At 40.0% G+C, this 18,533-nt stretch overlaps 1 protein-coding gene across 2 annotated transcripts; it reads left to right on the forward strand.

The window, feature by feature from the left end:
* The first annotated feature begins 760 nt into the window (after positions 1-760).
* On the forward strand, positions 761-7,667 carry Urb1_0 (uncharacterized). 2 transcript variants are annotated; one of them, XM_011194031.3, is made up of 5 exons: positions 761-898; positions 969-1,362; positions 1,428-2,339; positions 2,407-3,413; positions 3,474-7,667. In XM_011194031.3, exons 2-5 carry the CDS (start codon positions 972-974, stop codon positions 7,506-7,508), a joined length of 6,345 nt encoding a protein of 2,114 aa, XP_011192333.2. In that variant the 5' UTR covers positions 761-898; positions 969-971; the 3' UTR covers positions 7,509-7,667. The 2 variants fall into 2 exon arrangements, with proteins under 2 accessions (XP_011192333.2, XP_011192334.2); XM_011194032.3 differs by having other exon boundaries at positions 809-898; positions 949-1,362.
* Positions 7,668-18,533: the final 10,866 nt, after the last annotated feature.

An 18,533-nucleotide genomic window follows, 5' to 3' on the forward strand; every position in this document is an offset into this window, starting at 1 on the left:
TTCGCTTAGGATTATCGAAGTGGACCCATTTTTCGCCGCCAGTGACATTGCGATGTAAAAATCCCTTTCGGTTGTGCCTTTGAAGCATCTATCCACATGCAATGAAGCGCCGTTCGACATCTCTTGGTTTCAAGTCGTAAGGAACCCAGTTTCCTTGTTTCTGAATCATCCCCATGGCTTTGAGGCGTTTTGATACGGCTTGCTATGTCACTTGCAACGATTCGGTCAATTCCTCTTGGGTTTGAAACGCATCTTGGTCGAGTAATGCTTCCAATTCAGCATCTTCGAAAATGTTCTCCCTTCCACCACCATGCCGGTCTTCGACTTCATAATCACCATTCTTAAAACCTTGAAACCATTCGCAATATGTTCTTTCATTTAGGAAAGCCTCACCGTATGTATCCGAAAGCATTCGATGAGCCTCAGCCGCACTTTTCTTGGAATTAAAAAAGAAAATCAAAATTTCCTGCAAATGTCGAGAATTCGGCTCAAAAAGTGCCATTTTCTGTTGAGAATAAGTTTGGGATGCAAACAGGTATCTACAAATATTTTGTTGGGTTAATGTTGACACAAAGCTGTAGACATAATATTTACGTGATTTTAAAAAATTGTGTTTGAAATTACGACAGCTTCAGAAGAGACGTTGGAAAAGGTAACCAATAGATTCATTATAACAATTGGCGCAAAAGATGGCTGTCCCACAAGGGTTAAATTCAAAACAATAATTTCGAGACTCTAAGCGTTGTCAAATCAGCTGATCCAGCTGTGAGTGAAAAAAGTGGAAATTGAAAGAAAAACAAAAAACAAGAAGAAGAGCATTCAACAGCAAACGTCAAATAAGAACACACGTGCAAAGTTAGCTGCACGCTTTTTATCCAAATAAAATAGTGAAAAAACTGTAAATTGAAAATAGCGTTAGGATTTATAAATAATAAATTTGAATTCAAGGTGTGATTATTAATTTACAGAAAATGGCAATCGAGGCAAAGAATAAAAGAAAACGTAAACATCAGAACGTGCAAGAGAATGGCGAAGACTTGCCCGATGAAGGAGAAGTTGCAGTGCCGAAGAAAATCGCCAAGAAAGCAAAACCAGCCAAGGAGGATAAAAAGCAGCATAAAAATAATAAAAAAGGCAAGTCACCTGCTGCTGTAGCGCAGGAAAATGCCAAACAGCTAGCTAAGGATGCAAAATATACAAACGGTGATGCAGAAGTACAAGATGAGGAGGAAGAAGAAGAATATGGTGAGGAGACAATGCAGGAGCACGATTCCGGTTATGAAGAGAAATCAATGAAGTTTGCCAAAGATTTCAAAATGCTAAACTTTCGTACAAAGCTGCGCAGCAATAATTTTATAACAGGTAAAATATATTTTTCATAAATTTTTCGATTTGAGTGATCAGTGAAAATTTTTTTATCTGCTTAGAGCTCCGCCACTTTCTGCATATTGTGCAATCGCGTCCCAAATTAGTCGCCAAATACATAGAGAAGCGTGGCAAACCGCTCGAATTGGCTGAAGCACTGGAGCGTGTGGACAAACAAAATGTGCTACACATTGGCTATCTTTGCCAGGCGTTGCAGCTGGTGCTAATGGAAATTGTTTCCAATCAAAAGGAACACATGGAGTCGGCAGTTTATGCATCACGGTACTTTCTCAAATCACATGGCGCTGTGATTGATCAACTGCTGAAATCCGCACAATTACAACATCGACGCACTGCGCTCAAATTACTCACCGCCATAGTGTGTGTCGACCCACAATTGGGGCGTCAATTGCTCGCCTCCTACGACATACTCTCCAATGTAAAGAAAATCGAAAATATGCTTTCACATTCACCGCTAGAGTTGAAAGAAACGGAAACTGTGCGTAAATGTTTCATACACTTTGTGCTCGCCTATTTGATTGACGGCAATACGCTGCTCATACGTAATATACTGGATCGTGGAGCGCTGATACGTGCACTCGCTTCTGGTTTGCAATATGATGATCATGTAACGGTTTCTGTTGTGGTGAGCACACTGCGTAAATACGTTTTGGAATGCAATGAAATATCGAAGACGAAAAAAATACATGTCTTCGATGCTGAGTGCTGTAGATATTTTACGCGCCTCTACGATTGGTTTGGGCCCAAAGTGTATGCCACTAAGTGTGCCGGTAAACAGGGACCACACACACAGTTGAGTTTGGAACATATTGAGTCGCTGGTGAATGAGGAGGAGCGCGATGCGGTGGCGAAGGTGACACATGAATTTCTGTTACTGTTAATGACTTCGCGTAAGCATGGCATCTGCTTTGATGCAGTGACAAATTACCGGCAGAAACATAATGCCATACAGGGTGCGTAAATTTTTTATTTATTTTTTTATTGTAAATATAACCTCAATTTATTTTTTATATGACGCAGGCAAAGTTGTTGGTATGCTCATCAAACCTTGGTGCAATGCACGCAAAACGGAGCTGGTTATACGCATACTTACCACCTGTCCGGACCTCGCACGTCACACGGTACGTCATTTTGCTGGCATTGTAAATCCAATGCGCACGGCTCAGCGTGATTGGGTTGCTGCTTGTGAATTTCTCACGCTTATTATCAGCACTTTGCAACCAGAATTGTTGCGCGCCGCTTTAGATAAAATCACACTCACCGATTGCACCTACTTCATCAAAGATGTCTGCTTGCCTATCGAATCGTTGGCCCTGTTGACTGGTGCAAAAATGGTGCGTCACAAGACGTTCGCCTTTCGTTTGGCCGCCAATAAACTGTTGTATGCCATGTTTGCGCAATATTCCGCCTATTTAGCGGCCATAACGAAACGTGAGGAGGCGCGTGGCAATTTGAATTCATTGCGTCGTTTTCGTTTGGATATACTAAATCACATTTTGGTGAATTTTCCCACAGTTGAGGAGATACTCTTCTCGCTGTATATGTCTATCAAAGATCAGGAGACCGAGGATGTGATTGTGTTGCATCACTTAGATGTTGCGTTAGATTTGCTGCTGGTTATTTGTAAGGAGCATCGTTCGTTTGTGAATAAAACCAGCACCATTTTGGATTATTTGAATCTGTTGCGTCCGCTGTACGCCGGTGATGAGACGGGTGAAGCCAGCGGCGACACAGGCAATATTAAATTGGAATTGAAGGCAATTAAAACCATATTGTTGTTGCTGCCGAAAGCGCTAGAGCCCACCGAACAGCTGTTTAGCAGTGTATTGAAATCATTCATTAAGGCTTACATGTATGGCAACGACGTGGTGCGCGTTGAGGCGGGACAGTTGTTGCATAAAATATTTTTGAATACCGGACTTTTTGACTCCGGTGTGTGGGAGATCGATTTGTGGTTGGAAGCTTTGCGTTTCTTCGACGCCGACACCGTAGATGTGGTGACACAGGTGTTCATCGAGGCGCTGCAGGTGCGTAGCAGTGTTTTAAAGTGTACGGTTTATATTTATATTTTTTTTAACTGCACACAGGTCACGCGCGTTGATGTTGAGATGCCAAAAACCACCGAAACCATATTGAATGAGCAAAATTTGCAGAAACTCTTTGTGAATATCGAGAGTGGTCTCTCCGTGCAAGCTTATGTGGAGAGTGTTTCGCTGAGCAAGCTTATGCCGCTGATCTTTAAGGGTGTTGAAATCATTGCGCCACTTGATAAATACCTAGAAACTGTGTGTCTGCTGCTCTATCACTACTACCCGAATCCAGAGCAAGTCTATCAATTGTACAAGGTGGAGTTTAAGACGCTCAGTAAATATATGTGTAGCTGGCTAGCCACAAGCGGCAAAGAACTAACGCTCGCAAGCGCCAAATTGCCTGCAGAATTAAGCATTTTGTCGCAACTACATGACGCGCTTGTAAGCGGTGAAGTGAAGTTTGCTAAAATTTTTGCGAAATCAAAAACTGAAGTGCAACCGCTTGAGCTGACACTACGTGGTGAAACCGTCGCGCTCAGCTCTGAGTTGAATAGTGAGCGTTTACTTATGATTTACGTGCAGCAAGCGCTCTTTGTGATCGCACAATTGGTGGAGAAGCAGCGGCTGGCGCGCAAGCAAGCCGAAGCGGCGGCCGAATTTCTAGGCGATTGCATTGAAGTGCTGTGCACGTTGACTACAGCAGAGACTGCAAACGATGAGCAGGAGTACAATTTCGTGGATAATTTATTTAAATACGTTTTCAATTTACGTTTAACGCGCATACAAAGCACCGAGCTGATCAGCGCCAGCAATGAAACTCAACTGAGTTATCTCTACTTCTTGCGCTTGCTTGCGGAGCGTTGCAATGGTCAAGCGTACTTTGCGACGCATGCGTCGAATTGTCGCCTAAAAGTGGTGAAAGCGATTGCCATCTCGATACAGTCTGTGGAGCAGACCAAAGCTTCTAGCGAACAGCTGCAGGACGCGGTGCGTTTGGTGCGTGCCTTACAGTTAAGCGCTGGCGAATGCATTGAGGTGCTCGAATTGCTGGTGTCCAAACTGAAATACAGCGATTTGGTGCTGGCGGAGACAATGCAAAAGAGCATCTACTATGAGTTGTTGGTGTGCGTGTTGCAGCGTTTGGCCGCGCTGAAGCAGTCAGTAAAATGCGATTTTGTGCGAAAATTTGTTAAGATTTATGTGAATTTGGTGAAGCGTTTTGGCGCCGACATGGGTTACGACCAGCTGGAGGAGGCGTTATACGATTTCTTAAGCGTAGCTCATCAGTACATACCGCAGTTGGGTGCGAAATTCTTTGGCGCATTCTTCGCCGAGCGACGGCTCGCCAAGCCTACCATCAAGCTCGCTTCTTTGCTGCTCGAGCGCGATGTACAGTTGGACCAGGAATTCGTGCAGTTGTTGCCATCACATCTGCATAAGAAGGAGCTCGTCTATCCGCTGCTCGATATTGCATTCCGTAAGGGCTTGACGCTGGATCCAGCGCTGCTGCAAAATATCTATCAGGCGTTCAAGAGCGGTTTCATGAAGACTATTGAGAAGCCGCAGAAAGCGGGTGTTATCTATAAGGAGCATGCTGACGCTTCCATTGCCTTGATTGCGCACTGTATGCCGCGTTCGGAGTGTGTGGATTTTTGTAATAAAACTTTCAAATTCGATGGATTGGAGGTGTACCAGTTGCGCGTAATACATGCAATTTACAGTAAGGCTTTTGGCGTTGCCACAGATGCGGCGCATAACAACCAACAGCGCGCGTCAATATTTGTGAATTTCATCAATCTACAGATACAGCTGCTCAGCATTGAATTGAAGAAGCAACAGGTGGACGCCGAGAAGTTGGAGTTGTGCGCTTTCCTATTGCAAGATTGGTGGCAGTTGGCGCGCACCGAGTGCGCCCCCAAGCCGTTGGTGGTGAAAAAGCAGAGCGCTGGTAAGAAAAAGAAGCAGAGCGCTGCGGCAGTGGATGCTGAGGATGAAGCGCTTGCGCAAGCGGAGGGAGTAGACACAGACGACGCCACAGATTTCACGCCCGATTTCACGAAGTTGCTGCAAAATCAGCAATGGCTGAATTTCTGTAAACTCTGCCTGAAGCTGGGCATGCAAAGCGCAATCGGCGACGACGTCGCGCCACAACAGTCTGACGTTACGCATGCTTTATTGCTGCAATTGCTGGCTTACCTCTGCCAGCAGATGTATGCGGACTTCACAGCGGCGGCGGACGCAGCGCTACCACTTGCCGAGCCTGCGCAGCTTTTCGATATGATTTGTACGCATTCCAAATTTTTCGATATAGTTTTGTCAGCGCGTGAGACACAAGTGAAAACGCAAGTGTTGCATCTACTCTACACGCTGGCGCTGAAGAATCCCGCGGCGCTTAGTGACGCGCAAATACCGATAATATTGGGCGCTTATCAGGCGAAACTGAGCGATGCTGATCGCTATGCGTTGGCATTGTTGCAACTGTATGAGGTGCACGATTGTGGTCTGCAACAATATCGACCGTTCATTTGGGGTGAGAGCGCTATAGCGTTTTATGCATTGCGCGCCGCGGATGAGGAGCGCGCCAAGTTGACACAGCAAGAGACTTCCATTGCGCAGGTAATGTCGCTAATCGATCGTCAGCTATGCGAGTACACAATCGATAATTTCCCAATCTGGCGTAAATTGAATAGCGCACAACAATTGCCAACGCTCGAGTTTCGCGATCCAGCAAAGAAAGCGCTCGTCTTCGGCGGCAATGAGCTAGAGCGTCGCATTGAACGCGGGGAGGCGCAATTCGATGAAGCCGAACTGCGCTTGTGTCCGGTGCGCGCGCGTGTCTATCAGCAATGCTATGATCCGGCGTTCTTTGTGCCGCTTATGAATATGTGCTTTGCGCCCGAGGCGTATTCACATCCTGCGCGTCCAGTGCAAAATGGTTTACTCTCCATGGTGTTTGCGGCGCTCTCATCGCAGGATCGCGATATGCGTTTGGCCGCCGGTTGCGTGCAATTGCGTTATCGCGCGCATTTCGAGGCGAACAAATTCTTCGAGCGTCCGCTGTGGGTGCAGGCGTACGACAACATACAAGCGGGTCTTAGTGAGCTGCGCGATGCGTGGGTGAAGCACAAGAAGAATAGCGGCACACCGCGTGTGCCATACATACCCGGTCTCTTTGTGGCGAAGACCTTCAATCTGACCACCGATGCAACACATTTACTCTACAAACAACTTACGATGTATTTGCGCTTGAAGAGCACCTTTAATTTCCAATGTGTGCCTGAGTTCAACGTGCTCTTCTACTCGCCGGAAATCGAGCATCAGGCCTTCCGCCAATTCATTGTTGAAGTCATACGCAATGGCTTGAAGTCAGGCTCGGATCTCTTCTTGCTCGTCACCACGAACACCTTCAAAGTGTTGCAGGGCTTCTATGGCAGCGCCATGTCTACGCTGGATATGAATTTACTTATTATCTCCGTCTTCTCGACTTGCGCCAAAATACCCGCCTCCTCGAAGGTTATGATCGAGCATGTCGGCCTGCTGCCCTGGCTCAACTCCGTCATCAGCACCATTGAGTTCTACCACTTCGACATTATAGAGGGACTGATCAGCACGCTCAGCAACCTCTGGTATTCCGTTAAAGCTTTTGCTCATAAGTTCCACAATTTCGCGCACATAACACTCGAGCTGCATTTGCTCGTGCTGCGTTTACTGCCACATCTCTCCGCGCGCATTTCACCACACAATTTTGCGCGTCTAATGAATATACTACAGAAGACGACGTGCGGTCAGCATAGCGCCATGTCGGAGACGCAGTTGACCAACTTGATTGAATGCGCTGGCAAGCATTATCCGTCGCTGGTGCAGGACATCGAGGGCATCAAGGCATTTGGTGGCGCTGGCGCGGCTACACATGAGGCGTACTGTCGCCAATTGTACGCGGCGACAGGCGACGCGGCGGATGCGTCCACCACTATTATGACCTTGTCGAGTCTGCGCGCTTACACGATCGATTGGTGGCAGAGTAGGCATGCGCAGGATGCGGAGGGAATTATTTCAACGGATGTTGAGCTGAATGCTACAGTGGTGGAGTAAGCGATTACCTCTTGCGCTTAATTTTTTTGTTCAAATTCATCTATTGATTAGCCTTAAATTTTAGCGTTAAGTTTTCAATTTTTTAAATATTGTATTTTCTGTAATGGCGATTATTGTAAAAGAAAGTCTTTAAATAAAATATATGTATGTAGATATGTATATGTAATTTTCGTTATCTTTTAAGCTATATTGGCGCAAATGTTATACTCCATAAACGAGAGTTGTCACTCTTTCTACGTTAACCAACCTCCTTGATCTGTAGTGTGGCGGTGAAGTCATAGTGGGCACAATGTCACTGATTTTTAACCTATTTGTTCAACCAAGCGTACCGAAGATCATATAGTTAAACAAAAGTGAAAGTTTATACACTGTGAAAAAAAAATTATTGAACATTTTTCTGAGAATTTACTCACTCAGGCGTACGTGTCAATATTTTCGAGCACGTTGCATAAAAAAATGAGAAAAATATTCTGAAAATGAGTACGTACTAAAAAACGAATATGTACGAACATATAAGTGCGAAATTGGACTGCGATTTAATAAAAAATAAAATAAAATAAATATACGAATTATTTGACACGCGTGAATATTTGCAGAATTCTTCCGCGAAGCCAATAGGAATAATTAAAAATTAACGGAATTTGATGAAAAGTGTTATACAAAGACATGGAGTGAATTTGATACGCTTTGTGCGGGTGAGCTTTAATACGTTTAAGTTTGAGGGACGAAAACTACAAAATGAACCAATAATCCAAAGCTGTCCAGGTTTGTCATTGTGGGATTTAGTATTTCTATTTATATTCTTCCTCACTCACATACATATGTATGTATGTATGGATATAACGAAATTTGATCTAACGCTTAAATCATACTATGTAATATTCAGCAGCAGTCAACTTGTAAGCGATTAAACAGTCATTAGCGGCCCATCTATGCATAATTAGCGATTTAAGACTTATACAAGAAGGATATACATACATGTATGTATGTATTATATATTCTTAGTTGTGCTGTGAAGTTTGTTTTAGGAAATTGAAAATTATATATGTGCATGGTAATATTCGAGAAGAAATTTAAATTCTCATTTACATATATGTACATATGTATGTGAGACATAAACGTACATATTTCATTTGGGTACATCCAGCGAAAGCGGCTTTTGTGTCTCGCAGTTGGTATTCGAATATATGTATGTATACACATACAATTAATAGTAGTCCTTTTGATGATTTTGATAGATATCTGGTACTCTGGTAAATGATATTCGAACCTGCGGCAAGGATTCGTCACCCAAAAAGGTTTTGTACGAGGTGTTTAAACTTGAAGAACTTTGGGGATAGAAATACATACAAGTAATTGAATATACATACATACATATGTATATGTTGGATTATACATGTCCAATCACTTAAAAAAATGCAATATAAATTCAAATTCCCGTTCTCATTTTCAACACGAAGCGGAGCCAAAAGTTGGCAGCAATAATCAACCTTCCTTAAGAATAAATAAATATAACAATAAAATTTCCTTGAAGTTACAAAAAATTGCAAAATATTTCATTTGTTTATACTCGAGATCAACAATTATTTGCTTATAACTCCATTCACATTTGCATTTCCACCTACACTTTACACTTGTCTTCTTTCTCCTTGTTCTCTTTTGTAAAGCATTTTTATGTAAATTCCGTTGCCACTACTTATTTGCCAATGGCAAACATAAAATATGCAATATTTGCAAATTTTTCAACTTAAATTGTCATTTGTATCCAAATTTAATTGAAATATCACAATTTTTTTTTTTAACTACAACTGCTGTCATTAATGCAACGGAAATTGCATTGGAAGTGCGCAGGGTTGTATCAAAACTCTAAAGTTTTAAAATTTGCCAGAACTTTATGCCATATTTACACTTAATTGCTTAACGTTACTAATTTATGGAATACAAAGCAATTAGCTTTCAAATATCATTGTTTTTTGTTAATCATACTAACCTAAAATTTTTTTGGAGTCTTAAAACCATTTTATTGAAAAAAAACATAAAATTTCTTGGTTATATATGTATGTATTCAATTGAACTCTAAAGTCTATATTTATTATGACATACCTGAAGAAGTTCTTAAAAAAATAAAAAATAAATATTATATTGAGCCCTCTCACACAATCAAGCAAAGCTACGAATATGAATCTCCGCTCGAATACGAATAAATTGCTATCACTGAATCCATGTCAACTCGGAAGGTATAAGGAAAACTGAAAACTTGCATATTTTGATTGAATTTATGAACAAAAAATGTATTCGCTAATGTAAGTATTTATACTGATCGAGGAAGAACTGGTGAGAAGCCGCCTCGTTCTAAAATTTCAAAGAAAATCACTGAGGGACTTAAGCAACCCTCTCGATGTAGACGAAATAATTGTACATACTTCAGGTTCTACAAAAGTAGTTATACTTTATTCAAAGGATTTTTCCAAAACAGGTTTATTAAAAATGTTCGCTTAAATATGTCGGCCCTTACGTATGTCCTCAGCGTTTTTGAAAGTGCAAGTTCTTCAAAAACTCCACATATATCTTTACTTCATCGCTTGTATTCGATTTTACGTTTTGTTTTATGAGGAAGGCTACCAGCTTGGATTAGGCAAGAACTTCGAAAAAAAGTACCTCGATGGTGTACGAAACATTTGGGTATTATAACACCTTACAAACTTTCAAAAAATTTTTGCACAGGGGTTACTGGATATGCCCTAGAACCTTTCGCTTTAATTTGCTTATTTCCCCGTTTTTTCTATATTCTTAACTTTATCCGTTGGCAAAATAATTGAAAAATTTTGTAGGATTATTTAAAAAACTTTCAAATTTTGTGTATCGAATGTATAGAGTGAATATTACTCTACGAATATCGAACTTACGTTTTGAGATAATCTTACTACATAATAGCAATTTATTTTCCGAAAAACATTATACAATGAACAGCGTGATAGGGTTGATTAATATTTTTCTAGTAATAATAATCATATAATTTTTATTTGACGGGAGCTTTTGTTTTAATTAAAAAATATTAATGTAATAATTGTTTTTAGTAAATTTGTGTATAATCAATTAAGCAATATAAGCTGCCTCAAATATGCTCTGTGTAACTGTTCACTTATTCACCAGTTCAAGAATTTCTGGAATACCTCATGCAACCTTGTGAATTGTCAAAGTTTTGCCGCCATTAAAGCGTTTCCTTCCAGTTTTCTTATCTTTGAGTGTCAAAAAGTGCTCCTATTAAACAATGTTTAAATTAATGGTTTGAAATTGTTTTAAATAAAGTATTTTGTTGCTATTGTGAAAGTAGTGCGCGTTTACTTACTATCGTTAAAAAAAAATTAACGCTGTGTATAAGAGTGTGACTGCTGGAACGCTAGATCTTCTCTAGTTAATATATAAAATAACTAGCAGACCGCTCCAGCTTCGCACCGGTTTGAACAAACATTTCAAAAGTTATAGGTTTTTACACACTTATATACACTCTCCCATATATGTATCTGTATGTTCTTTAAAAAAGTAAAATGAGGAAAATTCGAACATGAAATTACTACTTTGATTACAACCTCTAGTCTTTGGTGTCCGTTGTCTTTCTCTCTGAATATGAAGGCGTTGGGAATGCTGAGAGTTCGACGTCCTAGTGCAAACTTTTCGCTCCGTACTCGACTCCCGTGCGCGTACTTGGGAGGTTTTGAAGTTGTGATCATCAAGCAGCTGTGAGCGCTCGTTACTCGACTCTCTGGCATGCGATTGCGATGCGAAGAAAATGACTTGAAAGACGATTTTCAGTTTCAAATTAAAATTCTCCATCACGGAGTCTTTTTTATACACTCACCTGGGAACCATAAAATTTCAATTTTTAATGAAATTAAGTGTTTTAACACAAATGCAATGATGCAGTTTATTTATCCAAAAAAAAAATTTCATTGTTACGTAGATAACGGTAAATTCATAAAAAAATCGCGGGACAAAAGTTTAAATACAATATCCTATTTTTCATGCGCATTTTTTAGAAAAAATTAAAATTATATTTGATGATTTAGCAACTTTTAGATTTCTAAACGGCATTAGGCACGAATATTAGTTCTCAATTTGAAGTTAAACATTTATGCAATTTGAAAGACAACATTTTCTATTGGTATAATTTAATATTTATTAAATACTTTTATTGATAATTGATAAAATAAGAATGGAAATTTTATTAAATTAAACTATTTGGATGCTGCCCGCAAACACCGAAGCTCATATAAACTTGTCTATGTAGGAATGATATTATAATATCCATATGGATAAACATTTCTCCAAAGGTATATAATTGTTATTAATTTCATTTACTAACAAACATTTTCTTCTATTTCTTCTATACTAATTCCTTTAATTTAATTAAAACATATATAGAATTGCATATAATAAATCCACTTGATTAAATTTCCAAAGTAAAAAAATATGTTTTAGTTGAAATCCAAAAATTTATAAATTAATTTAATAATTTGCCGAAAACTTGCAGCACCCTGCGTTTGGTAAACAACTCCCATCAAAGAACCGTTTACTTCCAGTTTTCTTTTCCTTGTGTGAAAAAATGTGCTACTTTTGAACAACTATTGAATTAGTTTAAATGAATAGTTCAAAATCGTTTGGTATAAAGTATTTAGTGGCGGTTGTGAAAGTAGTGTGTGATTTCTATTGTATGCGACAAAAAGTTAACGTCGGCTGTGTTTTGAGTGTGTTTATTGTAGTGTTGTAGGCGGGTGAATGAGTGCAAGTCGTAGTGTAGGAATATCGAAATAAAATGTTAAAACCTAAAGTGTAAAAGTGAAAATTGTGTTTTATGGAGTAGTAGCTGTAGCTTCAGTGAGGTGAGTTTTCTTTTAAAGAAAAGTCATGTAACTTGTACAATTCCGACGTTACTGGAGTATAGATTCGTGATGCATAACAGCATGTGTACACAAATTTTTATAGTCCCAGCGTCTAGTTGTTCTGACATTGTATGACTCGTTGCATGCACGTAGATTTTCCTTGCCTCTGGGCAAAAGTGACCTTTGTGGCTGCTTTGAGTTATAACCGCCAATGAGCTTCCGGTAAGAAAATAAACTGTATGTTTACCGGAAATTCCTGAACCACAAACAGTCCTATCCGGAAGGTTTTTGTTGTTATACACACAAAATATGATTTTTACATATAAAGGAAACTCATACCCAATATAGGCTCAATATGTGCTTCTGCGCTTATTATTACACTTTTTTTGGTTACTAAACAAACAATAATATATGTAGAAAAAATTATATATATATATTTGCTTACCCTTACATTCATATATTTGCAAACTTTTATAAAAGACAAAATTGTGTATGTCGCTGTCTTAACAACAAGTATTTTGTAATAAAATATTTGCAGACATTTCCATGATTTTTTCATTGCTACAGACGCTTGACGGAAACGCTTTCCACTTTGTGCGCTCACATCCTGCGTGTCGTTTTTCATATTCCCTTTTACTTTCACTTTCATATGGCTTGATTAGCTGAGACATTTCAATTCATGCAATTCTTCTACAACTGTGAATTGCCTAATGTGTGTTGGTGCGTAAGTTTATGATATTTTTAGAGGTTAGGTTTCTTTGTGATTTCTTTTGTATGTATGTGATTGGCGTTGCAACCGTTTAGCCGGTTATAGCCGAATCGACGATAGTGCGCCACCTTTCTCTCTCCTTCGCAGTTCGGCGTCAGTTGGAGATCCCAAGTTTAACCAGGTCGCTCTCCACCTGGTCCCTCCAACGGAGTGGAGGCCTTCCCCTTCCTCGGCTTCCTCCGGCGGGTACTGCATCGAACACTTTCAGTGCTGGAGTGTTTTCGTCCATTCGGACAACATGACCTAGCCAGCGTAGCCGCTGTCTTTTTATTCGCTGAACTATGTCAATGTCGTCGTATAACTCGTACAGCTCATCGTTCCATCGTCTGCGGTATTCGCCGTTGCCAATGTTCTGAGGACCATAAATCTTGCGCAAAATTTTCCTCTCGAAAACTCCTAGTGTCGTCTCATCTGATGTTGACATCGTCCAAGCTTCTGCACCGTAGAGCAGGACGGGAATGATAAGCGACTTGTAGAGCTTGATTTTGGTTCGTCGAGAGAGGACTTTACTGTTCAATTGCCTACTCAGTCCAAAGTAGCACCTGTTGGCAAGAGTTATTCTGCGCTGGATTTCGAGGCTGACATTGTTCGTGTTGTTGATGCTGGTTCCCAGGTATACGAAATTATCTACGACCTCGAAGTTATGACTGTCAACAGTGACATGGGAGCCAAGACGCGAATGCGCCGACTGTTTGCTTGATGACAGGAGATGTTTCGTCTTGTCCTCATTCACCTCCAGACCCATTCGCTTCGCCTCCTTATCCATGCGGGAAAAAGCAGAACAAACGGCGCGGTTGTTGCTTCCGATGATATCAATATCATCGGCGTACGCCAGGAGCTGTACACTCTTGTAGAAGATTGTACCTTCTCGGTTTAGCTCTGCAGCTCTTATAATTTTTTCCAGTATCAGGTTAAAGAAGTCGCACGATAGTGAGTCACCTTGTCTGAAACCTCGTTTGGTATCGAACGGCTCGGAGAGGTCTTTCCCAATCATGACGGAGCTTTTGGTGTTGCTCAGCGTCAATTTACACAGCCGTATTAGTTTTGCGGGGATACCAAATTCAGACATCGCGGCGTAAAGGCAGCTCCTTTTCGTGCTGTCGAAAGCAGCTTTAAAATCGACAAAAAGGTGGTGTGTGTCGATCCTCTTTTCACTGGTCTTCTCCAAAATTTGGCGCATGGTGAATATCTGGTCAGTTGTCGATTTTCCAGGTCTAAAGCCACACTGATAAGGTCCAATCAGTTTGTTGACGGTGGGCTTTAGTCTTTCACCCTTTCATCCCTTTTTATGGATTGGGCAGAGCACACTGAGATTCCAATCGTCAGGCATGCTTTCTTCCGACCATATTCTGCAAAGAAGCTGATGCATGCACCTTATCAGTTCTTCGCCGCCGTATTTGAATAGTTCTGCCGGTAATCTATCGGCCCCCGCTGCTTTGTTGTTCTTCAAGCGGGTAATTGCTATTCGAATTTCTACATGGTCGGGTAATGGAACATCTGTTCCATCGTCATCGATTGGGGGATCGGGTTCGCCATCTCCTGGTGTTGTACTCTCGCTGCCATTCAGCAGGTCGGAGAAGTGTTCCCTCCATAATCCCAGTATGCCCTGGACATCGGTTACCAGATTACCACCTTGGTCTCTACATGAGGATGCTCCGGTCTTGAAACCTTCGTTAAGTCACTTCATTTTTTCATAAAATTTTCGAGCATTACCTCTGTCTGCCAGCTTCTCAAGCTCTTCGTACTCACGCATTTCGGCCTCTTTCTTTTTTTGTCTGCAGATGCGTCTCGCTTCCCTCTTCAGCTCTCGGTATCTATCCCATCCCGCACGTGTTGTGGTCGTTTGCAACGTTGCGAGGTAGGCAGTCTGTTTTCTCTCCGCTGCGAGACTGCACTCCTCATCGTACCAGCTTGTTTTTTGTCGTTGCCGAAAACCAATTGTTTCGGCTGCAGCGGTACGCAGTGAGTTTGAGTTTCTTTTATTTAATAATATATTTTATTTTCAAGTTTTTAACCACTTATTAACTGTTTAATGATTTTTAGCTGTAAATATTTAGATAAAAAAGAAATGATGAAAGCATAATGCTCAACCGACACTAAGGTCCTACAATTAAGCCATTTGTTTTGAAAACCTTTCTTAGTCATCACACTGTAATTAACATATGCTTAGTGGTTATAATTTCATCTAATAATAATAATACTAAAAGTAATCAAGGTTCTTACACACTCAAACATACTTAAATAGGTATGTACACATTCAGTGCCTAAATTCTGTTCCGTCGAAATACTCATATGATGCGACCATATGCCCTCAAGTGACATTTGTTCACATCAGCTGAACCATCATCACGCTGTCTTTCCGTCTGTCTGTCAGTTGTGCAAACAAACCTATTGCCAGCTGCCTCGTCGTCGTTACGCGCCATGCAAATTTTAATTAATTTCAAAAGTTTCACCAAGATTTACCCAGCAATTAGTTAAATCAGTGTACAAGAAACGACCGAAAACATGTAAGAAAGTCGTGGCAGACAGTCAGACATCAGAGCGACAAGTAGTTAGGTAAATAATGTTATTGAAGGAGTTTGGATAGACAACGGCGAATTTCAAGGAGCAGCAGCGAAAGGACAACAGTCCATACAGGAATACATACATGTAATGCGTTACATTAAAGTGCAATATAAATATATAATTTATTTTCCTTGAAAGCTACTGCTTGTTGTCTGGTGGCTGAAAATGGCTCAATCAGCCAAAGAAGCGCATGATAGAATGATAGAAGGTATAAACTTCTTTTGAAGGGTATAGTTCTCAGTGAAAATTTGAAAGCGCATCTTATGTGCAGCTTTATTAAGTGCCGAATGTTGTATTTCTCCAACTCTAAATTCTCTCAGTGTCTGGACAAATAAATGTTTATTGCACGCAAAGTGTTTTGATATTCTAATAACCGCTAAAACTTTAGCTAGACTCTATTGGTTGATGAGTGTCACTTGTTTAAGAGATGATAGAGAAATATTTAAATAGTAAATACGAGAGATTCTTGGAGTCCTTACAGGCGAGTTGTCATATTTTAAAAATTTCATCCTTTCTACCATATTTGTTATAAAGAAATAAAATATTTTTGGATTACTTTGAAGGTTTTGTTTACAATAGTTATAGGGTTACGATTTAGATCAAATGCGCCCCGTGTTATTCGATAACTTGTTGCAATTTCCAATGTAATTTCATAGCAACTGTCGTAGAAAATCTTACAACCATAGGCAAAAGATTTTCACATGTTTCTCTGGAGGCGAATTTTTAATCAGCAAACTGTTCGCCATAGAGAGGAACAGTCAGTAATCCCTTGGTCACCAGAACAGATCTGAATTAAGAGATCGGTTGTAGGTGAGAAGCTCGTACTAGATAATTCTTCGCCAATACCACCAAACAAATAGAAAACTTTACTGACTGGGTTGACTACAGTTTGCTACGGTTTCACGAAATGGCCCAGTCAATTTGCCCGCCTTGGTCGTGCGATTTGACGCCGTTAGACTATTTCATGAGGAGCTACGTCAAGTATCTGGTCTATGCCAACAAGCCAGCTATGATTGATGAACTTGAATAAGAATTGCATTGATATCCCAAACCGTTTGTGTTTTATTTAAAATAATTATCTCTCTCTTTTTGGAAAATCATTTATATGCATGTAAATATTTGGGAGATAAAATTTAGATTGCATTCACTTTTATTTAAATACTAGCTGTTGGAAAACATTTATTTGTGATTTTTCTAAATTTTTTTTCAATGTAACTCAGCTTAATAAACAACATTTTTTGTTTTCTGTTCCGGTGGGTAAATGTACAGAGAAGATGATTTTTCAACTCGTGAATGAAATTTATGCCACACACAAATCGTTAGAACTCAAAGAAATTCGTGGAATCAAGCATTCTGCCCCCTTGTAAGTCCCTTTCAAAAATTCTTGGAACTATTACATTATTCGATAGCTGCTTGAAGATTGCGAAGCATAATAAATGACAAAGCATTATAATGACAAAGAATTTAGAAATTTCACTGGATAATTCACAGCCTTGTCTTAAGTCATATAGATTAAATCATCGACATCGGTATTTTTGGCAGTTAAAAATCTACGTGCACTCAACCAATCGTAGTTACGATAAATTTGGCTAATGTTCGGATTGATATCAAACCATTAGAAGCATTAACCAGAATTTGCCCAGTACTTTGCAAATCTTCTGCGGTGCTTTCCTGTTGCAGGAACACCCGCATATTCATGGTCGATCATATGGTTTTCGCGTGCCGCCACAAGTACGATGACTTGAGACATGCGTTCAATTCCTCCGCCGCTGTTGATTTCGAAATAACAGAATGTGTTTGTCAATAACAGTCATTACGCCACCAAAGCGACGATTATTATTCCACAGATATATCATTGTTCTGTCAAGTGCTTCTAGAAAATTGCGCTCATCTCATAGATGTTTCTTAGATTTGGATGTTTAACTGAAGCTACAATGTCGAAAGTGCCGTTCTTCCAACTTCAAGTAGCGTTGCTGTAATTCCAGTAGATGCGAGAGCCAACGTAATGCCATTTGAGATCGTATTGTTGCCAAAATCAATGATATCACAATCAATCAGGATCTCAGTTCCACCGTGCGTACCAAGAAATAAAAGTCCACCATTTTCATCATGGACAGCCTTCAATTCATCATAGGTTGTCTTTTGCTGCTCATTAAATAATGGAACATTTCTTTATACTTGTTGTTCCAAAGTTATTCTGTCGTATGCACGATTCAGTACATCTCTAATTTGACGATTTGGTGATGGCATATGAATTTCAATGCTTCATTGTAGATGTCACCGTTCATTTGCAATTCTGAATTCTCTGTTGCCACTTGCCAATTTCCGACTTTTTCGAATTGTTTTTTTATAGATATATTGAAAAAAAATGTATGGAAAAACGTCATTTTTTGGAATTTTACAATTTTCCGACTAAACCTTCCAAGATCCACAACGAACAACCTCTGAACATTTCATCAAGAATGGTCCAACCGTTCTCGATCCTTAGCATATCTAATCTTGAACAGCTTTCGCAGCGCAAGGAACGGAAGCCCTCAAAGATAAATAATTTCCCCCTTTTTTTACACATTTACCAATGTTTCTTCGCTCCTGATGCTATATAGCCTATAGCCTTCCTCGATAAATGGACTATCCAACACAAAAAGAATTATTCAATTCGAACCGTATTTCAATTCGTAGCTTCGGAGATTAGCGCGTTCAAACAAACAAACTCTTCAGCTTTATAATATTAGTATAGATGAACTGCCTATGTCTTTATTTCTCGCTCTCTTTCTCTCTCCAAAGCATCAGTTAAGTAGCCAGTAAATATTT

The sequence above is a fragment of the Zeugodacus cucurbitae genome, chromosome 6, assembly GCF_028554725.1.
Source record: "Zeugodacus cucurbitae isolate PBARC_wt_2022May chromosome 6, idZeuCucr1.2, whole genome shotgun sequence".
In the NCBI taxonomy this organism is placed as follows: domain Eukaryota; kingdom Metazoa; phylum Arthropoda; class Insecta; order Diptera; family Tephritidae; genus Zeugodacus; species Zeugodacus cucurbitae.

Bases quoted from the DNA above. Each gene is read 5' to 3' on its own strand.
- Urb1_0 (XM_011194031.3), top strand. From the start codon at position 972: ATGGCAATCGAGGCAAAGAATAAAAGAAAACGTAAACATCAGAACGTG. The intron at 1,363-1,427 runs GTAAAATATATT...TTATCTGCTTAG, and splicing joins CAGCAATAATTTTATAACAG to AGCTCCGCCACTTTCTGCAT. The intron at 3,414-3,473 runs GTGCGTAGCAGT...AACTGCACACAG, and splicing joins TGTTCATCGAGGCGCTGCAG to GTCACGCGCGTTGATGTTGA.